Raw genomic sequence first — 23,452 nt, forward strand, 5'->3', positions numbered from 1 at the left:
AGACTGTTGCCACCATTCCACCCATACGGGTCCATGACTCCTGAACCACGCCGAGAGCCAACCCACTACAACCCCCTCCCTCCAAGGTAGGCTGTTCCGAGCATAAGCCCCCCCCCCCTAGAAACCCTGCCATAACCCACTGTCTTTACACCACCCCCTGCGCTCCCAAGCCCTAGTCTCCACCTTAAAACTTTATTGTACTCGCGTCACTTCCTTGCTTGAGCGCGCGCTGCTCCTTGAGACTGCACCCCCCCAGCCAGGCGCACGCCGACCCAAGCTAATGGCCTTTGTCACCATCTGCCAGCAAAACCTGTATGTGCTAAGGAGGCCTGACCTCCACTTCTTCAAGCAGTGGATTAAAAAGTGAGAGGGATTTCGCAGAGACACGTTTAGTGGGTGTACTGGCGACTTTTAAGACATATTTATGGTCAGCGCTGGTGAAGAGAGGCGTATAGAAGGGAATGGGGATTACAGATTTGGCGAAGCATCTTCAAAACTACGACTACCTACCAACTTTTAAAGTTACAGATGGACTGGACCCCTCCCAGCCCCCCCTAACTCTTCTAGAACCCTCCCTCAGCCCCCACCGTCTTTGTCGCCTTGCATGTCTACATCCTCTCACCCTCCCACCACCTCCGGGTGCTTCTCCACTCGGCAGCCACTCCCTTGCTTGGGCCTCCCTCCATCCGTCTCATCACTGCCTTCTTTCCACTTCTTCCCTCCATTAACCCTCCCTCTCCTGCTTTTCGTTCTCTTCCCCCTCCTTGTGTCACTCGCCCTTTCACTCCTCGTCCTGACTATCTCCTCGTTTCCTTCTCTACACGCCTCCGAGGCCATCTCTCCTTTCTGTTCACACCATCTCTAGACTGACACCCCTGCCATGTGGCCTCATCTGTCCCTACCTTTGCCTCCAAGTCCATCGTCGCTTTCACACGCTCTCGCATCACTCTCGAGTCCCTCATATGTGCCCCCTCTTCCGAGCTCCCAAAGTACACCATTTCTCCCCCTTCCTCCATACTCTTCCTCCCGAGCCTCTCCCCCTTCAACCCCTCCCAATTCCCTCCCCCTCACTCTGATCTACCTACAGTTCAGTCTCTCCTCATTTTCTTCAGATCTCACCTGCATCTTTACTTTCAACTCTTTCTTCCCTCAGACCCCCCCCCCATGTCACCTCTCGTGGTCGCTCTCTACTCCCACCTGCCTACCACCACCTCTATTTTACTACCCCCTGCTACTTTTTAATATTTCTTTAGAAAGATACAAGGATACTACCAAAAATAATGCAGTGACTCTTAATTACCCCTCTTACTTCATTAGTTATCTGCCCCATTGAAATAACAAGCTCTGTGGGATCACTGCGGATCCTATGCAATTAACCAGATATTTACGCTGATGAAAGCTTAATTGTCCCAGTAAAATGAGAAATAGCTCGTGGAATTGGGTATAGAATTACTGATTCCACCAGTAATTCCTAATTTTTTTAAGGCTACATCTAACAAAACATGACAATTCTGCCTCCAGGTGTAACTAATACCCCGGCTATAGGTATATTTGCTGAATACGAAGTTACGAGAGAGAATGTACAATAGCACAAATGCAATGCAATAGATTTCGCAATTACAACAAAGTGAGCTATTGCCATTATCAATTACACCATTTGATTAAAGCTTCACGAACGGAAAAAAATAAAAACAACATTTTCGATGCCGATAGCTCACAACAATGTCATTGCAAGACCTATTGCATTGTAAATGCTTGTTAGGTAAAGAGGTAGCAGCCAAACAGCCAGCAAAAAAAGAAAATTCGAAAATGTGAGTGAGGTAGGGAATCCTTACTCTGCAATCTTCATCACAATGTTTATAATCATGTAGTACCACAGTTGCTCTATCAATTAAGAACTATTAAACGGTATTGGACATCTGAACCTTCTAGAATAAATGAATGAAAGTCGAGAATATCGACACGGGACAACAAGCCACCGGATTTAACCGGAATCCACTTGGAATGGCTAAAACTACTGCAAGTTCATATTTAATAACCTAAATGGCTATTGAATTCTTGACACGGTCAAACTGGAAATGGTAAGGTGTCATTTTAAAGAAACTGTTGACAGGACAACACTTAATATGTAGGACAATACTGTGGTGTGGTAGAGGCGCTCCATAACTGCATAAAACCAACTGAATGCAACTATACCGGTTATGCAGCATCCTCCAATTGTGAAAAAAGCCAGCTCAAATCTGCCACGCGTTTTGCTAGCTCCTGTGGGTAAAATAAACTCCTCTGTGTCCTGAAACGAAAGAACGAGGTTAACATTTATCATTTCCTGAAATCAAAATGGTCTGTACAATAACATTGCGGCTTTAATTTCTTAAATTCAATTCCCTCAACCGACACTCATGCGACAGTGGACAATGTAATATGTGTTTATACAATAGGAGCAAAGAATATGTACAGGTATCCTATTTAGGGAGTAAACCAATTTGACGTTGTTGGTGATTTTAAAGAAAAAAGGCATAACTGTATTAACACAATGTTATTACTAAGGATTAGGAGATATTTTGCTGAGAAGCTATGTTTATTTCCACCCTCACAAAGTGGGCCTCAAATTCAAAATGTTTGTTGCAGTCAGCTGCCCTAGTACTCCTGCATGCAGCCATTTTTAGGTCTCGCCTGACCCAGTGCATGCGCTGGTCTGGCGAGACTTATGGAGAGGGCTCCAAAACGTGGTACCAGGCCAGCCTAGAGCTACAGTGCATGTGCGCTTTACTGCATTACTTTCACTTTGGCGGCCGCACGGCCGCTTTGATGTTTGATCGTTATCGCGATCACTTTCGCGGCCGCACGACCGCTTTGCATAGCCAATAGGTCTCGCTTTTGGGACCTTATAAGTATTTAGTTATGCAACTGTTGCATAGCTAAACACTTGTAAGGTCCGAAAGGCGAGACCTAATGCCAATGCTTGTTTGATTCTTTCCTCACCCATGCACTCAGCACCCAATTGTTAAAACTGTAAACAGTGTTTTGAAACTCTGTCATTCTCTCATGTACAATATACTTGTTCTCAAGCTTCGTTCTCAAGTTTCATTCTCATGCCATTAGCAAAATGAATGCTTTCTCAGGGCCTCATCTATTGGGACTGCAATGCAATTTCTCAATAGATTTTAATCTTGACGTTAACAGAAGTTGTACTAAGTATAAGGTGTCATAGGAGCACTCAAGGTGGGAAGTGTGCTGTAAAAGCCTGTGAACAGTGCTGATAAACAGGTTTGAAACTGTACTGTTCTTTCTGTAATATGATTTGCTGGGCTCTTTGGGCCTTTGCACCTTCACACCAAATGTTTTGAGCTTATTTTATCTAACCTCGCAAGATGGGCTTCACCCAGAGGGCGTTGGGGGTCACTTTACCATGATTTTTAGCAGGTGACACTGTCAGCCTCATCTGTGATTAAAGATCTATTTACTGATTTGCATTAAACTCTGTTCTGCTATTTCAGGAGTCACACTTAATTCTGCGCTTCATGCTGTATATGATAACTGACTCTTTGCCATGGACTTTGATTTCTGTAATGCAGTTAAACTTAATAAACCGTCATGATTTTCATTTTAATGCTGGTCAGTCTTTATCATGAAGCCCAATGGGCTTTTACATTTGATTCTGGTTTGATATTGAATTTGCATATTGACCAAGTCCAGCTGTGGAGCACCAAAATCTTTAAGGGATTAACACGGTTCCTAGTTCATCAATCAGTAGTGCTTTTGTATACAGACAGAGTATAAAGGGCTACATCCATGGGATGGAACAGGAAAAAAAAAAAAAACTGTCAAAGCGGGTTAACAGCTTAACCAAGCCAAGACCCCATCACCCTTTACAAATACGGCAACTATGATTTTCTTCCAAATGAGGGCCTTTTGGTAGAGCAAAACATTTCAGTTTACAATGTGAAAAGGTCAAGACATTCTGTAAGACTCTAGATCAGAGTTAATCTCTTTATTTTGAAATCCAAACAAGCACCGTTTAGCATATTTCTTAAATAATTAAAAAAAGAAAAACAGGACTGGGGTGGTCACCAAAATGTTTGCACAGAAAGGAGCAAAATAATGTAGTATGAAGGTTTTTTGGGCCAATTCATTAAGCATAAGCCAGTTGCTACTGCTGGTTTAGAAACAATGACTGTGCATGCTGGCACTTAGAAGTGAACATTTTAACCAATCAATGTATTATATGTATAACCACAATAAGACACTAAGATCATGTGGGGGGGTACCCAACAGCTAGATCGGTCGACCTCGAAGCTGGGTAACCAGGCTGGAGTCTCGAAAACGACGCTCAACATCACATTATTCTAGGCAAATCACTTAATTCCCCCGTAATTAACGTGTCCGTCTGTAACAAACGCAACTGGTGCTCATGTAAAGCACTCCAATACCTTCGTGTCGAGTTTACGCTATATAAAACTCCCAAAAAATAATAAAGAAAATTTGGAAACTGTGTCAAACTGCTGAACTAAAAAAAAGGGGGAGCTGCACTTCTGGTGCGGGACAGAAAAATCTCAGTTTTAGCATTACTAAGGCTAGTCAATTTGTATTTATCCAGAAATTATCATACAAATTCAGAAACATTGTTTTGGGTAATACCACTTCTTTAAGCATGTGCATAGTTGGCATGCACATAGAACTATGCTTGCTGGTCACCAAAGCTCAGATACTAATTAAAAACAGCGCAGTATACGGCAGCACCCTGCAAATAACCCCAAGACGTGCTGTTCACAAACCTACCCAAAAGTTACAAAACTCACAAGTTTTGGGCAGAACAAAGCAAAATACTAGCTCACCGAATGCCTGCCAACATTATACGGCAGAGGTCTTCAATCTGTGGGACACGACCCCCATGGGAGTCGTGGGTGGGGGGTCACGCATATTAAAATACTTCAAGCTGCAATGCCATTCTGGGAGTGTTCTCTTGTGCTGTGAAACCATAGATAATCAGACAGCTAAACAAGGTTTCCTTCCAGGATGCCTGCTTGCCTGAAAGTAATGGAAATATGCGCTACGTGTTCAGTCTGAAAATGTAAAGGGCAATTTGCAGCAGTAAAGAATGCTTGTGAGCCGGTATTGGCTTTCACTGATGGAATCACTGGAAGCTTTGTGATGAACTGTGAAGTGTGTGCTTCTAATTGTAAATATTTACATAGCGCTTACTAACCAGGAGGTGTTGTTAAGGCCAGTAAGGAGCAAGAAAAAAAAAAAAGGGAAAGCCAAGGTAGGACAGGAAGGCTGGAAAAGAAATTGTGGTGAAATGTGTTGGAAGAATAGGAGTGTTTAATACCCAGAGAAGTGCTCAAACCCCTGGCAATATGCATTACAGATTGCTGCTGTAAACTGTGACTTACCTGGCAGGCACTTTGCGAATTCCTATTCTGACTTTCCTGTAGCGGACTTTTTATCCGCAGATCAGTAGCCCTGATGCATTTTATGGGAGCTGACGGCAAGTTAAAATATTGTGGCACTTATAACCAGTCAGTTTTTGCTAAAAATAGATGTGTCTTCATAATGTTCAAAATAAAACCTTTTAAGAAAAAGTGTGAAAGAAGATTAAGGGGGGGACTTCCTCCTCTGGAATGAAAGAAAGCATCCTATGTAGACCTTACAGTTCATCATTAATGACTGTAAATGGTATGTTTCGATTATGAAGCTGGAATGAAGCTGGACTGGTAACAGTTTTGTTGCTTATTGATATATTTGGGTGTTCTACTGGTATTTATGATCACATATTAACCATCTATCTGGAGAAAAACAGGCACATCTATCACATTAGTTCAGAAAGGTGTTATCATCCAAATAAGGGTTGCCAAAATGTTTTATTTGTGAAAAAGTACCATTGTGAATTTTTGGGTAATTCTTTTAAAAGACTTTTTGTTGGAACTGTGCGCGCCTCCGATACCAAACCACAGCCACCCACAAACTTTTGGTTTGCTAAATGCGGTTTAATATTGTTTCCCCACCAGAAAAACGATTTGCTGTGGGTATTGGGGACGTTTTTGGGTGGAGAATGAGGAGTACCAGGTTCTAGAAGTTTGTCAGGAGGGTCTCGGCATCAAAAGGTTTGAAGATCTCTATTATCAGGCACCCTAGAACACAGAATGGCATTGTGTGTTGAAGACTATACTGTCCAGAGGAAACTACTCAAGTTCTGCCCTAGTTTGCCACTTTCGCAGTCTACTGCAGGCAGTCTTGTGCACTAAGTGAAAGCCAGTCGTTTGGCCCATAGCATCAAAGCTGCCAGATTACATTAATCTGTCCAGTGTACTGGGCTGAGAAAACTTTGGCGTTTGACTGCCCCCTCAGTAGCTTCTTCTTTGGTCACAAGCTCTCAATACTCACACCTAACGAAAAACCTACACATAGTTTGAACCAGTGCTCAATTTGAGCCGGTGCTTTCCGGTGCTCGGCACCTGTACCCAACTGTCAACACCATACCTAGAACAGTCTACCACATGGTGGCAATGCTCATCTAATTTAGAGAGTAGCAGAACAACGGTTGTTTAGGAATACAATATACATTAAAATTGCAAATACCTGCCTCCCCAACCATTTCTTTAGCTTTGGGACCTGGAATAATCTGAATTGTCATAATTTAATGCATGAGAGATGATTAGTAGTTTGTGCCGCGATGACAAGGGTGATGGGTTGTGCACGCTGCAGTGGCCTCCCGGTCAGAGCCCTGGCACTTAATATTTTACAAATTAAGCACTGGTCTTAACCGTAGCTATTTAAACGAAAATTACTCAAAACTTATGTAAATCTTTATATTTTCGACATCAGCGTTTTAGTTGGAACTATTATGAGCACACTTGCACAATATGCAAAGCAGGACAAACTAAAAGTCAGTACTGATTGACCCAGACGTCAGAATGATGCCAAAATGAAAGTGAATGAGGTGAGCAGAGACTACCCCGCTAGGTGGAACCAAAGACCATCCTATGTATATTTAAGAACATTGGTAATATCCTGTAAATGTGCTATCGAGCCATACCTACAAAAATGTATTTTAAATCCGCCCAGCAAAACAGCAATTCGCACGAGTATGGTGTGTACTTTTTCCTTCTATCACTGCAACCTAAACTTTTTTATTTAAATTATTTTTAAGTAGATTGCTACCGGTTCTGACAACGGGTGCGTTTTAAAAAAAATTACTGTACATTTCAGAATATTTCTTATCCCTATAAGCCAGGTTACTAAACTGGTTCCTTTAAAGAACAAAAAGCACGTTCTAAATTACCCATTTGTCAACAGAATACAGAAGCAGGATGGCAACAAAGTTGTACTTCGCGATGGTTGGCAATTTAGGAAAGAGCTAAAAGTATTATGTGGATCTATAATACAAGTTACACTGATACCGGATCCTGTTAAATATAGGTATCTAAATAAAATGAGTACATTTTTAAAGGTAAATCACAAGAACATAACATTTAAAAATGGGCAAAGCAGAAGTAACTTCAACTAGGTGCCATTTTAAAACAAAACTAACGTATGTCCAACCTCTCACCCCTTAGAGACTCACCCCGCCTGGCCCTTTCCGAAACTAACATTGTTTCAGACTCTACCGCCTCCCGGAACCAGCCCCCCCCCCCAACCCCACTAAGCTCCTCTACCCTTTAACCGTTTATCACTGGCCGAGGCACATGGAACACTCCCACCTCAGATATGCCAAGGGGATGCCTCCCCTCCCTCACCCCGACCTTCAGCCTGGTCAGGAGGCCTATAGTTCCTCGCGTCCCCTCTACATTTCCCAATTTAGGGTACTTGACACCACCTATCGTACAATTTCCACAGGAGGACATGGTTCAACCACCATCGATGGTGCTTAATACTCTGAACTAAACTATATTGCCTGCTGTATATAATAGTATCATAACTCATTCCTGCATTACCAATGTTGTTAATATATGCGGTGTATGACTGCCTTCATTATCTAGACCACGCCCTGCACTCAACATGTTCTAAATGTGGAATGTTGGAAGTAAAAATGGCCATCCCACCCCTAAGAAAAGCGGTCATTCATTAGTAATATGCCTCTAATCAACAGAAACATTCACCACAAATTACTTAAAATCAATGAGACTGCCTGAACAGATCGTTATCAGTACTGGCAGTTCCCCAAGATCTGTAGAGGTAGAAAGGACTGGTAGCAACTACATGGCAATAAGACTACCTCAGAGAAAGAACTTACTAGATGTCTCAACTGCTGCACCCTAGTTATTTGGCCTGCTTGGAACTGCCCATTTTGCTTTAAGATGTACAATCCTTAAATCTCTGTACATTGTAAGGTAATCAAACTTAAGTGGTTTTGCCTTTGAACCTATGTATGTAAAGCACTGACATCCACATTTTTTTACACCCACTATCTAAACATACAAAATAAATAAGGTTATCTAAAAATTATAATTTAGAAGGCAGCTAAGAATTGAAGGGGATGGACACAAATTGCAAACTAGCAGCAATTACTGCATAGTAGTGACAAACCTCTAATGGGCTTAGACTCACTATCCTTGCCCCACCCCCCCCCGAACTCTCTCACCTATGACAGATAGCCCATACAGCAAAGAATTACTGGATAATAAATCTGCGTACCTTAATACCATAATAAATGCTGTCACCACCGCAGAATATAAGCCACATTTTCACTAGAAGCTCCACTTAGCATTAAGTCTGTGCAGCCAACCGAGTACCCGATAGATGATTACATTACTCATTCAGAAGGGCGAGGGTTTCATTTCCCTACCCAGCGTAGCCTTCTACTCAAGATGGATGGGTGGCTTAATACTCTTACTTCATAAACATGTGCGTACACCGACAATTCCAGCTTAGCACCCATGCGAGGCTAACAAAACCCATCTTTTAAAGTCGAAATACAGACCGTTAGGTTGCGTAATAGAAAACTATTCCGCGTCAGAAAGCTGGGCCACACGCTGAATCAGCCCCTATCAGCGTTTTGTAACTATAAAATTGCCTTCCTTTCTGAAGCAGAGGAGTTTATTACTTTATATTGTTTAATCGTTTGGAAACAAACATACACGTTTGTTGATATTTGTCACAATTAAGAATTAAAAAATCGGAGGAGGAGCCTAGCGCGCAACCAAGATGGCCGCGTAGGTGCGAGGCTCCCGAGGACCTCCGCGACCTCCTGCATAAATCCTGACTATATCCTGTCCTAGATGAGGGGACTGTGTTCGTGAGACCGAGCTGAGGTGCCACCCGTTTTCCGTTTCCAAATCGGACCTCGGACACCGGCGGGAGCATCGATTGAGGTTTGCGGCCTTCTCCACGCCGGCCCCCCGGATTGGAGTTGTGGGGCGATCCGGAGACAAAGTGAACAACAGCGGCGGGCGAGGCTGGGCGATTCGCGTACCCCGCACTTTCACTTTCGCGCCCTCCTTGCTGCCAAGCGAGGTAGGGTCGCGAGGCGGCGTGCGGTGGTGTGACTTCATCGGGGTGCCCTGCCGGCCCACCAGCTGTGATCCGCCCTTCGGAGCTGTGGTCGCCCTCCCCCGGAGCCCGTGAACCGGTCTGTCAGCCCTTTTCAAGGAGATTGGCACGATTTGGGGACTGGAGCCATGTCCACGAAACAAGATGGCGACCGGGCAAAGGTGAAATCGACCCGCCGTGGCGCAGCTACACCCTCCAGAAGGGATCTCCAGAGGCGCCGCGTAGGTCCCCTGTTGGCCCGACTGATGCCCCTGCTTTGCCCGCGGATCTGACCCTCCGGGACGTCATGGGCGCCATCGCCGAGATGAAGGCCTCAGTGGACCAGCGCTTTGACACTCTGGCGCAAAAGATTGACTCGGTCCTCGTGGATGTGGGCCTGGTGAGGGCCGATCTGTCCAAGACGAATGACCGGGTCGACTCTTTGGCCCACACCACCTCGGGCCTCACAACGGACGTGGCGGCCCTCCAAAAGGAGGTGCGCCGACTGGGCCAGGCGAGCGCCCTGATGGATCGTCGACTGGAAGATTCCGAGGGTCGGGCCCGGAGGAACAATGTTCGCATTGTCGGGGTGCCGGAGGGACGTGAGGAGGAGGCGGCGGATCTGTTTGTGGAGGACCTGATCCTCACCCGTCTCCAGCCCCGGGGGCTGAGTAAACTCTTCGCAGTGGAACGTGCCCACAGGGTCCCCGGAGGGAGACCTAAGATCGGAGCCCCTCCGAGGCCTCTCATTGCCCGGATCTTCAACTTTCGGGACAGAGACGCTATCCTGCAGACTTCTAGGCAACAAGGACCGGTCAGACTCGACAATATGGACGTAAACTTCTATCCTGATTTTACTCCGGCGGTCCAGAAGCAGAGACTGAGTTTTCTCGGAGTCAAACGTCGCCTACGGGACCTGAACCTCAAGTATGCGATGCTTTTTCCAGCGAAGTTGAGGGTAGAGGTGGATGGCCGCACGCACTTTTTTGATCGTCCCGAGGCGGCCGGGGACTGGTTGGACACTTTGCCCGGGGATCGGGGCCGGGGGGGTGGGGGGAGGCGCGGTTGGTGGGGAGGGCTTGCCGGATCAGGACTGAGGGACTAATAGTAGGCCTTGCTCTGGACAACATTATTGTCATCATTGACTGATTGTGTAAGTTCCCCTCCCGTGGAGGTCGTACGGGGTCTCTTGGGGGCTTTCCCTCCTCCTCTGGGGGACTAGTTAGTGTTTTCATCTATGGGGCGACAGGCACACTGCACTTTGGGGGGGCTGTTCGGGCTCATGCAGGGGTGCAGGGAGGGGGGGAGTTCTGTTGGGACGGGTGGGTTGGGGTGGGGTGTTGTTCGTTTTTACCGCAAGGCAAACCCTTTACTGTATTGGTGTTTTTGAGGTGCTCTCGGGGGGACGAGTGATGGCCTCTGTATGTGATGGGGGGTAGGGACTTGACTTTGTTGTCTTGGAACGTTAATGGACTGGGGGAGATGATTAAGCGAGGTGTGGTCCTGCAGTATCTGAAACGAATTTCGCCAGATGTGGTCTTTCTGCAGGAGACACACCTTATTGGTAATTCCTTCTTTGCCATGAATCGGCGTGGCTATCGTTTGGTGGCCCACTCGGGCTTCACGTCTGGCTCGCGGGGGGTGGGCATCATGGTTAAGAACTCGCTTCCGCTGGAAATAGATGAGGTGCGCCATGATGAGAGGGGACGCTACACTGCCTTGGTGGGGAGAATGGAGGGCAAAGTGGTTGTCTTTGTTTCAGTGTATGTCCCACCGGGGCTACAGTCTACCACTTTTGCGGACCTGGGGCGCCTCCTCCTTGACCTTCCGGGGGGGGCTTCTGGTGGTTGGGGGGGATTTCAATGCGGTGGTTTCTGGGACTATGGATCGTCACCCCCCTAGGGACCTCCCCCGGGCGCAGGCGTGGCTGTCCGGCCTTTTAGATACATTGGGATTGGTGGACTGCTGGCGCTTAAAACATCCCACGCAGCTGCAATACACCTTCCATTCGGGTGCCCATGGTAGCCTCTCGCGGCTTGATCATATCCTTGTCCCTGCGGCCTATGCTGGGAGGGTGGGAGAGGTGCGCCATCTGGCGCGGGGTATTTCAGATCACTCCCCGCTCCTGTTGCACTTTGGTGTCCTCCCGAGGGGGGAGGGCAGGGTAGCTCCAATCAATGCCTGGTATCTGCGCGACCCCACTATTCGCGCTGACCTGATTAAATCCTTGCAGCGGTATTTCGAGGAGAATGTGGGGTCTGTCCCTTCGGCTATCTCCCTTTGGGAGGCCTTCAAGACAGTTATTAGGGGGGAGGCCCTCTCCTTCATATCCCATGCCCGGAGGCGCGAGCAGGAGGAGGTGACCCGAGTGGAGGCCGAAATTACTGAACTAGAGGGTGATTTGGGGAGTGGGGTGACGGATGCTGCACTGCATGTTCTACACCTTAAGCAAGCGGCCTATAGGGCCCTCGTCACGGAGGCAGCCAGGGGCCTCAGTAGAGAGCAACAGGGGCGACGGTCTCTCCCTGCTCGGAGGCGGATTCTTATGCCCTGCTTCGAGATATCGCGCTGCCCTCCCTTTCGGTGGAGGACAGGGAGTCGTTGGATGCTGCTCCTACCTCGGATGAAATTGCCCTCGCTATACGCTCGGTTGCATCTGGCAAGGCCATGGGCCCGAACGGCATCCCTATCGAGTTGTATAAGCTAAGACCGGACGTACTGGCACCCCACCTCCGCGCGATGTTCCTTGCGGCCCACTCGCGGGGCTCCCTCCCGCCGGACCAACGTCTGGCTACAATCGTGGTGATCCACAAGGAGGGGAAACCCCGAGACCGGGTTACCTCCTATCGGCCTATCTCGCTCTTGAATGCGGAGCCCAAAATCCTTGCCAAGGTGCTTGCCAACCGGCTGGTCGGCGTGGTGGGCGATTTGGTCCACCAAGACCAGTCTGGCTTTATCCCCCATCGCAACACGGCCCTCAATCTGCGGCGCTTGCACGGGGTGCTCGCGCGTGTCCCGTTTGTGCGGGAGCCGGCCATCTTGGCGTCCTTAGACGCCACCATGGCGTTTGACACGCTCGAATGGCCATACATTTGGGCGATGCTGGCGAAATTTGGATTTGGACCGGGATTCATCAGCTGGGTCAAATTGTTGTACTCGGGCCCGTTAGCGCAGGTGGTAGTGAATGGGCGAGTCTCGGCCCCGTTCGCGCTGGGACGGGGCACGCGACAGGGTTGCCCCTTGTCGCCGCTCCTGTTTGCATTGGCCTTGGAACCCCTGGCGGAGTGGCTGCGGTGGCACCCTTCCATCCGTGGTCTCCGTTGGACCCCCGAGTATGAGGACCGCGTGTCCCTCTACGCTGACGATATCCTTTTGTACCTAGCCTCCCCGTGCAAATCACTGATTGTCCTGGTTGATGTCCTGCGCTCCTTTGGCCGTAACTCAGGCCTTGTCATCAACTGGGCTAAATCATGTGTCTATGTGCTTTCCGGGGAGGCTCCCGTCCTCCCGCGGGGATGTCCGATCCAGATTGCCTCGCAGGGGTTTCGGTACCTGGGTGTCTATATCACGCTGGACCCGGCGGCCCGCTACGAGCGAAACTTGCTTCCCCCCCTCCAGCGCTTGAAGGAGGACGTCGCGCGCTGGCGGCACCTGCCGCTTTCGCCGCTCGGCCGGGCGGCATTGTTTAAGATGTCGTTGCCGCGCTTCCTGTACGCTCTCCAGAACACTATGGACCTAGTCCCGGCGCGCTACTTCCGTGAGGTGGAGAGTCTACAGCGCCGCCTGTTCTGGGACGGGAGGCCGCGTATAGCCCTGGCGAAGTTGACGCTCCCGTGGTATGACGGGGGGATTGCCCTCCCGGACATTAAGCGGTATTACTGGGCCTCCCAGCTAGCTGCAATTAATCACGGCCTCTATGGGCCCGCCTTGAACCCGGCATTTGAAATGGACAAGATGCTCCTCCCCGGTGGCGACTACAATCGTGCACTCTACTCTGGCGCGCCGGACCCCCGCTTGACGGGGCCCACGCGTGTCATGGTGCGGGTGTGGCACGCGGCCAATGCAGCTATGGGGTGGAAGGACCGTTTGACCCGGGCGTCGCCGTTGTATGCGCCTCAGCGGTTGGGCTCCCTGTGGACCTCGAAGGGCTTCGAGAAGTGGGACACGATTGGCATCAGTAAAGTGGGGGACCTCTGGACGAGAGGGGGATTTAAAACATTCGAGACGCTGCAGACGGAGTTTCAGCTGCAGGGCAGTGAATACTTTCGGTACTTGCAGGTCCGTCATGCGCTGGGCTCCGTCTTCCCAGACGCCGCCTCCATCCCGGAGTCTTCCCCCCTGGAGGATAGAGTGCTGGACGGCCACGTTCCGGATAGCACGATCTCCCTCATTTACAAAAAATTGATTAATGACCGCTCGGGCCTGCTGACCGGCCTCCGTGAGGCTTGGGTTGCCGACGGACTGGAGTTGGACGACGAAGATTGGATTTCCGCGGTGGCCTCTCCGAAGGAGGTGGCCATACCGGCTCGCCTTCGCTTCGTCCAGCTTAAGATACTCCACCGGGTTTACATGACGGGGCCAAGGCTTCTGCGTATGGGTTATGCTGAGGATGGGTTGTGTAAGCGTGGGTGTGGTGCTTTGGCGACTTTTTTGCATATTTTGTGGGAATGCCCGAAGGTGGAGCGATTCTGGCGTGGTGTGCATGAGGTCCTGCGTCTGGTTACGCATGTCGCACTGTTGCCTGAAGCGAGGAGATGCTTGCTGAATGTGTGGGAACCAACTGATTACTCGGTTCCGCAGACGCGATGGGTGACTCTGGGATATATGATAGCTAAGCGTGACATCGCTCAACTGTGGGGATCCCAGCGGCCCCCGGCGGTGTCGGCCTGGAAAGAACATATGGATTGGTGCATGTTCCGAGAAAAGGTGGTGTATGTGGCGAGGGGCAAGCCTGGGGCGTGGGTGAAAATATGGGGCCCCTGGAACGCCTACCGCGGGGGTATTTGCGAGCCACCACTGCTGCCTGCTGCCTCACCGGCTCCGTCCCCCTAGTTGACCCCCTCCCCCAGCCCCGGGCACAGAGTTCCCCCAGTCCTGGACTTGTTTCCCTTCCCCCTCTTCAGATTCCTGTGGATGGTCGGGGTCCCTCATTCGAGGAGCACGTGTGGTTACCTTCGATTGCGGGTTGCCTTGCGGGTGTGTTTTTCTATGTTGTTGCGTGTGTATAAAATGAAACCGTATTGTGGGCTTAGAGTCATGTGGCCCACGTCGTTGATGTCTCCTGATTTGCTTCTCTGTAACGCCAAGTGCCCTTTTGTAAGTTTGTCAGGTGCTCCTGTCACTCTAGCGGCCGGCCGGAAGGTTGTAGGCCCATACTTGTATATACTTGAGATTGCAATAAACGGTTTCAACAAAAAAAAAAAAAAAAAAAGAATTAAAAAATCTGCCACCTGTTAAATGACAAGTGAGAAGCTTTGAATCTTTAACTGTAGTACATCTAGATTTACTGTATTTGCCTCAACAAATCAGGGGCGCTATACAAATCAAAGGTTTACACAAACGGATTGGTTAACAATGCACAGTTTGAGAGAGACTTAACAAAACCTTGCAGTTTTAAGAGGAGACCAAGTCGCAGCGGAAGAAGCCATTGTTGTGAGCATTGAAACAGACACGTGCTCATTGTTGAGGTGGTCTGCAGGAGCGCAGAGTACTAAAGGTGGTGTCAGCGTGGTCTCAAATGGTAACCAGGCCCCACCATATCCAGTGGGTCAGCATAGGGGTCATGTGTCCTCCTCACAGTGGATTTCAGGATCCGAGAGCGGTGCGGTGAAGAATGTTGGACTAGAACTAACACTATCACCCAACAAAGAAACTTCAAGGGGCCACTGGCCGGCTGAATTAAGCAGGACAGATCAGCTGTCACTTAAAGGAGCCATTTCTGGGCTTGGTAAACCTGCAGATCTAGGGAGGATAAAAGGTGCTGGCACAGCTAACCTTTTTCTAACACTAGACACAGTTGGTATATTCCTGATGTACCATAAAGTATGTAAAGTTTTACCCCCCAAGTTGGACTTCATTGACTGCAATACCTATTATTTTTGCAGCGAGCACGGCTACTCACCTTCAGCTAACATTTGTGAGCGTTGTGTTGATTTCCCCACTCTATGCGACAATGGCCACAATTCCAAAGAGAATTTATAGACAGGCAAAAGTTGTGGGCAGTGTGCATGTACTTAGCAGATAGCATGACTTGAAAGTTGTAACTGATGGGAAATATGCAAGGGAAGTAAAATATTACAAAATAGAGCTCGGTCCATCAGCAATATCATTAGCTGAAGCATATAAGAGAAGAAACAAGGCCGTAACGGAGAAGGGCCGAATAGGCAGGGACCGAAGGTTACGACTGGAGAACATAAAATTGACTATCGAAGAATTGCTTCTGTTTTCAAAAGGCAACAAAGTAGCGCAAACAATACAAACAGGTATAGTTTAACAATGAACCAAACAGCCCGAAAGAGGTCCTGAAGCGGAGCACTGAAGAACACGTCCGAACCCACGGACGGAAGAAAAAAAAATTCAACAATGGTGTCGATGCCCATGTGCAATATCCCCAAGAGGAGCAGTTACTTTATCTCGGGACTCAAGAGATTTCTTTGAAAAAACAACTTTAACACATCCAGACCCAACACTAGATGGTAGGAGTATGCAGACTATGTGTATCCACAGCCACAAATGCCAAACACATTTATCCTTCTTACGCCTAACCTACGAAGGCGTAGCATTTTCAAGCCCACCCAGGTTTACCAGTGTTCGTTAATCTGGGAATGCACCAAACACCATGGGTGGAAACCCATGCTCCAGCCATTGAACTAGTTTTCAGAGTAGAGTACCGCAAGGCAGCGACATGAACTACACAAGATGACCATGCGTGGCATAGTAAATCTCACTTAAGGGCCTGCATCACCATGCGTGACGAAATGGTGACAAACCCTTAGTAAATCTGGGCACCACTATCTCCAATAGCCTCAAACTGAGCCATATCTCATCACTTCCTCCACTACCCTTTAACAGCACCCACATCCAAGGAATTTGGGAGAGAAGTAACAGGAGAAGATTGCTGGAAGGAGAGAGGTTGGAGCAGTGTAAGCCAGGCCCAGATTTGAAGCACCAGAATGAATCAAAACAGATCACCCCATGCTTCCTCCACAATAGTATCCCCCACTCTTGCTCGTGAAACTCATCCTCGCCTTCCTTGGCTGGAAACAGGCATCGATGTTCAGGGTCTACTTCCTTTCACCATGGAAAACAAAAGGGCATCACAGGACATCTCAGATTATTAAATTCGCTAAATCTACATTTCCACTGGCTCAGTGAGAGTAAATACACAGAATAAATGTATCTGTGGTACATATGAGGGCCCAACACTGAGCAGGGAGTCTTGGGCATCCAAGAGAAGATTGTGCTCAAGTTTCGCCAAATCCAGAGTCCTTCAGCCATCTCGTAGCAATCTGCTGTCTTTAGTCGAAACTTTAAAAGTACAGAGGAACAAGCTGATCTGTAAACTAAAGAATACCATGCATTGAATCAGGCTAGTCCATGGGTACACGCAAACATTTCTCCGGGAGCTCCAAAGTACTGCCCGCGACATGCCAGAGGGCCGCACCGATGCCAGCATACAGAGGGTCAGGGTGATGAAAGGTAAGCGTAGAGGAACACAAAAGCAAATGCATGGTGTTAACAAACAGAGCCTTTATGTGACTTCAGCCTGCCACCAACGCTCTATTTTCATACACCGAGAAATAAAGTCAAAGCATTACCTTCCAACGTAAAACGTGAGCGAGAAAAATATACTCATCTGGTGACTGAATCGTAAAGTGTGAAACCAGAAAACCATGGAACAGTCCTGGCTTCCCCACTTGCCCGAATTGTGTGATCCTAGGCAATTGGTTAATTTCACTTTGCCTCCTTTTTCTTCATTACAACGAGAGCCCCTTGAAATACTCGAGTTGAGGATGTGTGCTGTATAAAACCTTTGTGTTTTATTTAATAAACTATAATGTTGTTTCAATCATGTAACAACCGAAGCTAGACATAAGGTGCACCTGACAAACAACCTGCCTCTTGGTTCATTCATGGCATTGTTTTCAGAGTGGGGTGGCATGAATATGCCAAGATCATGTTTGAAAACTATTGCTGCTATTAAATGTCTCTCAATGCAATTATATATTTTGATCTACGAAGGAAAAACGTTAATGTAGGTTAATAAAAGACACTTTTTTGAAGTTTGCAGAGTTGATCATGTTTTTCTGTTTAGTGCAAGAGGTCTTTAAAAATAAAGGTGCTCCTAAAGATAAGTTGTCTAGAACACCTTTTCTTCTTTACCTTTACTTCAGTTAACATTTAGATAAAGTATGCCCGTTTCATAGCTTTCTGAATGGCCGCAATTAAAGGCCATGAGAGCCGCATGCAACCCCCCGGCCGTACTTTGAGTATCCCTGGGCTAGGCCATACACTAGGTCAAGAGCATCCCAAACAAGGCTCACCCAATCCACCACCACAGAGTATCCACCTATTCTCATTCTAGAAGCAATGCTGCACCAGGCGGAAGGACGAGAAAAACAAATTCCACCCAGGAGGTCTTAGCCCATTGCAGTTCTTATACACAACAGTGGAGTTACGCAGACAGACCAGTCCAGTCCATTTCATTAAGCCCTAAACTTGCAACTATTTCTGCCATGAGCAATAACTGATTCTTTGATAAAATAAGTACCAACATTAACTTGTTGAGTAAAGGATAAATTATGCACTGGAAACAAAAGCATCTATACCTTCAATCAAAAACAGCAATATTTGGGACCAGATCAAAAGAATATCTGTATTGAATGTAACTAAAAGAAGAGATGACTTGTTGTCCCAGAGACCCCTGTGTAAAAGCCTTCACTGGCTTCGCAAGAAGGTGGGCCACACCTTTGCTTAGGCCCAGAAACTTATTATGGTAAACAAGATAAACATTCCTGAACTTGACAGGAGCACATACTGCACTGAGAGGATATGGGAACAATAACCTGCTTGACTTTTTAGATGCCGCTTCCAATGCCCTATTCTTCGATAATGAGACTAATTGTGTGTTAAAACTGGCCCATCACCACAAAAAGCACATCCATGCATTGTCACAAGATGGACTAGAGTCAAATTCTGAAACCACGTTGCTTATTGAATCTTGAACATTTCTTACTTTTATGATTAAATGTTTCTCTACCTTCCATTCCTACGAGTTTGCTTTTAACACAAAGGTAATTTGGGCCGATTTCAAATAAAACGGAATTGTGAAGATTTTAATATTGATATTCTTTGAGAAGTGGGATTGATCAGCTTATCATACAGTAGAAAAAGCAAAATGGTGACATCTCTATTACTGAAACCAAGTTCATGGACTGAGTAAAAAGAACAAATGTTAAGATCTTTTGCCGTACCTGCACAAGGTATCTGGGATCCACGTTTAAATAAGGAGACAGGGGGCTCATTCCAGTTACTAAAAAGGAAAATAAAGACAGAAATGCATTAAAAGGATGCATTTATTTCAATGCAAGTAGAACAAGGTGTACTCTTTAGGTTACACAAAATTCCCATCGATTGGGTCACCATAAAATAAAAATGTTTATGCCATGGTAGGGAAAATAAATGTAGAGCAATTACACGCTATTTACAGCAACTGTAGACCAAAACCGACACAAGAAATATACAAGAAAACAACTCTTAATCACAAGGTCTCTTCAATACGACTTTACCAAAGTACACATATTTAACAAGTTGCATTTTAGTTGAATATCTAATTAAAAATTAAACAGGAACGAATATACCATGACAAACCATATATGCAGACGTGCTACTTAATTCCACTGTGGAGGTAAGGCACTGGCACCCTAAAGACTGTCTCGACAAATTATGGACTTTTCAGTCAAAAAAACTAAAAAAAAAAAATATCTATCTATATATATATATATATATATATAGAGTATTACACTCCATGCACCTGTGTACACGCAATTTACACTACAAAGCTCATTAGAGGACCCACAACCTTCTGTGAGGCAATATAAAACAAAAGTAAATACAGACACCAATGAGCATTATTACCTAACATGGTGTGGTATTACTTCAAGATTCTTAAATATTAAGCTTGGACTGAGGCTTCCACATGTGAAATCTCAGTTTTGCTCACCGAATACCACGTTTTGCCTCTTCCTAAGCAGTTTTAGCCAACATTTTCTTGGCGATATGTGAACAAGAAAATTACTCTATGTGCAGTATTTTTCAAGCACAACTTGCAGTCCCGCTCAGATGCAAACTCCAGTGACCATGAATCCTTTTTAGGTCTCGCCTGACCCAGCGCATGCGCTGGTCTGTCGAGACTTATTGAGAGGGCTCCAAAAAGTGCTACCAGGCCAGCCTAGAGCTACAGCGCATGTGCGCGGGCGCCGCTTTTACCGCGATTACTTTGGCGGCTGCACAGCCACTTTGATGTTTGATTGCGATTACTTTCGCGGCCACACAGCTGCTTGGCATAGCCAATAGGTCTCGCTTTTGGGACCTTATTAAGTATTTAGTTATGCAACTGTTGCATGGCTAAACACTTATAAGGTCCCAAAGGCGGGACCTATTGGTTATGCCAATGCTTGTTAGAATTCTTGCCAAGCATAATTTGGGGTACTTTCAGCCATAAATGTATGCTTGCAGACAAAAATACCGTTGTGATTCCGACCCACTGCAGCAAAGGGGTTGCATACTGTTTTTAGGGCCATTTGTTTTCTATTACACAGATGGTGCCTTACGAAATGTAACTTCAGAAATATATTTTTAATATTGGAGATGCAGAGTAGGATGAATGTGAAACCTCGAGAAGAATAGGCCCTAAACCACTCACGGGGCTGCTGGAACTAGTCTTTAATGCAGATTACAATTCCACTGTTAACTAGATTGAGTTCATAGCTAGACAACCCCAGCAGTCTAGCATCCCTGAGACCCTACGTTTTATCAAACAGAGTAATGAGTTTGACGTTTTGCTATACATATAAAACATTTTAACTTCATTAATCTTGGAGCCCGTTTCTCAAGCCTTCTGTGAGGTTCTAGAAGGTAGATTTTTTTTTTCCTTTCTTCATTGGAGTGTAAAAGCAGAACACGGCACTAAATAGTGTTTTGTTTCATTAATCTGGAATGTGATTAATAAGGTGCTTTCATCTATCAATTATAGTATTATCACGTTTTCATTGCGAAATACATTAAGCCATGAATATATGATAAAATCATGCCATGAGTGCAAAATCAGAGTGGGTCTGCTGCAGTGGGAATATGGACTTGGTGTAGTTTTTCTCTTTTTGAACTGGGTTACAATAATGGCAGAGGAGACCAACGCACAGAGAATACAGGTCACCCAACTCCAAAAAAATCCAGTTAAGGGGGAGATGCAACAAAATACTATTAGCTCCTGAACCTGTAATTTTAAAATGGTTTGGTGGGTAACTAACAAAACGATTAAGGTCATAAGGTTACATTATATCCCAAGGTAATAGTTCAATAACTGTTAGCGTTAGTCCTATTTTCTTATATCAAACTTGCTAGCAGATCATAATTGAATTGTAAATCCTCCCAAACATGGCAAAAAGCAGAACCGAGGAACGAGTTCAGAAGGTGCATCCACAAGATTACACTGGGATGCCAGGGTTATAAACTGTCTCTTGCTTCCAGGTTTCAAATTGCAGACTAGACCACAACTGGGCGAGGGGCTATAAATGTGAGACCCCAGGAATCTAATTCCAATTGAATCACCATTGCATTTGGGGTACGGTATGAAGTTTAATTAGATGCTTTCGAACCAGTATAATGTGGCACGGTCAGTATTATAAATCAAATTCTCGTGTCCAAAGGCTAAAATGTATCCGCTGTATCCAAGAGAGTACTGGCGGTGGATTCTCCAGTTAAAGGCCCAACTTATCTATAAAAAGAAAAAGCTAAATTGAAAAATGGTCCTAGTGGATCTGAATTAGGTGACTTTGGAAGGTCTTAGCGAACTAGGCCATTCACGTCAGATCCAACGGGATCTCAAAGTTTGATTTTCCCTTATGAATGAATCCTTTGAACATATCGCCCAAGTTTTGCCGACAGTGCAGAATCACATACCATTGTTAAAGGATATTTATTTAGCACCAAGTCCCATAAAGGATGCCATTCATGCTCCAAATACCGACAACTGCCCCATGACCTTGAAAGACTATGTGGACTGGTGACTCTAATTTATTGAGGAAGTCTCCAAACATCTGTTTATTCGAATTGTACAGCACTTTCACTGCTCGCTGTGTAATGTGCTTTTGTTGTAATGAAGACAAAGAGCAGCCTAATGCAGCTCAGCCCATTCTCCCAACTGACAAACTCCACTCATCCAACATTCCACAGCATCATCCACACCAACATTCCATACCACACTAACACTGGCTGAGCAGTAGGTACAACAGCTTTCAACTCAATAACACACAGTACTGCACGTCAGCTGAATATTCCTCAACTAAATTCAAGATTTTGTCTCCATTTTAATTTTGGGACACTGATTGTATCCATACGTGTTTAACATGGGTTCGCCAGAGAACAAGCTGCTGAATAATACGATTAACATATCAATGATACCAGAAACTCTTTGTATCGAGCATATAAGGGGAAATAAGGCAAAAGGAGATTGTAGCGCCTTTTTAGGTCTCACCTGAGCCAACGCATGGGCTGAGAGACATTTAGTTAGTGGATTTTCAAAGTGCTACCAGAGGCTTTTCCTGGCCTCAAGTTTGCGTTCACGAGCGCGTGCACACGCGCAGCCACCATCTGTCTTTCCTCCATCACGGGTGATCACTTTCGCGCATGTTCTTTCCTCCGTCACGGGTGATCACTTTCACGCATGCTGTCTGAGTGCATAGCAATGATGGTCGCTTTTATAGTCGACCGGACAACGCACTGCGTCTGTAAAGCAGCGCTTTAGCGTGGCGTCCCTCCACCCCTTTGGATTTAATTTTTTTTTACGTAGCCCAGCTTCGCGCTTCAGCATTGGTGGCTGCGTATGTTATATACAGCCACGGGGACGCTGCTCTTGTTTTTATTTTCATCATGCCATGCACACATTCACAGTGGCGGGAATGCACCTGTCTTTCTGCGTGGCTCGCTTTTTTCCGGTCCAGCCACAAGGAGCAGAGGCGTTCGCTCCTTCATATGTGAGGAGGTAGGCGGGGCGTAACGCAGCTCTTTTCGCTCCCTCAATTGCAATGCAAAAGGGTTTGTTTCCAAGATGGCGTCTTCCCAGCTCATCAGCACTGTTGCAGATTTATTTCCTCGAGGTATGCAGTTGTCCTGGTAAGTGTGGAAATCTCCTGTCTGCTCGAGTGAATGGTGTCACTGCCTTCTGTCAAACTGGGTGCGCGAACCATGGCACCTCGATGTTAACTTTTTTTCTTTTAGGCCGTTCTCTTGTCACATTCATTCAGACAGTCTCCTCATTTCCTCTTACCCAATATTTTTACTTGCGTGTACCGAGCTTCTGCCGGTCCGAATGTTTGTAGATCATTTTACACTGAGTTTGCAAAAAGCTCAATCATAAAATCAAACAAACAAAAAAAAAATGACGTAAGTTTATGCTGGCCACATTCCCGGGGAGGGCAACAGATTACTTTCATTCTTTACAGCCTCCCCCAAGGGCACTATATAACACCTTCCAACAGACTACAAATATATTCCGCATTCCTGCTCGCAACAAGCTCCTCGCAGCCCAGGTATAAAACACTAGCAAACGCCCCTGATAATTAACCCCTTCCCTCCTACTTCTCCAAACAAATAAAACAAGAATTGGTACAGCCAATAGGTCTCGCCTTTGGGACCTTGCAATTGAAAAAAAAAAAAAAAAAAAAAAAAAAAAAGAAGTGTAAGACTTCACGTTTACATTTACTGC

General features: G+C 46.3%; 1 protein-coding gene across 2 annotated transcripts in view; it reads right to left on the reverse strand.

The window, feature by feature from the left end:
- LOC146867816 (mitochondrial import inner membrane translocase subunit Tim23) overlaps positions 1–23,452 on the reverse strand; it is a 71,788-nt gene that overhangs the window by 46,782 nt on the left and 1,554 nt on the right. For both annotated transcript variants that reach the window (XM_085608382.1, XM_085608392.1), the window contains exons 2-3: positions 18,942–19,000; positions 2,197–2,290 (exon numbers count right to left, since the gene is read on the reverse strand). In XM_085608382.1, coding sequence (XP_085464508.1) covers positions 2,197–2,290; positions 18,942–19,000 — 153 coding nt within the window. The remainder of the gene's footprint in view (positions 1–2,196; positions 2,291–18,941; positions 19,001–23,452) is intronic.

Source organism: Triturus cristatus, chromosome 1_2 (genome assembly GCF_964204655.1).
Source record: "Triturus cristatus chromosome 1_2, aTriCri1.1, whole genome shotgun sequence".
Lineage (NCBI taxonomy): Eukaryota > Metazoa > Chordata > Amphibia > Caudata > Salamandridae > Triturus > Triturus cristatus.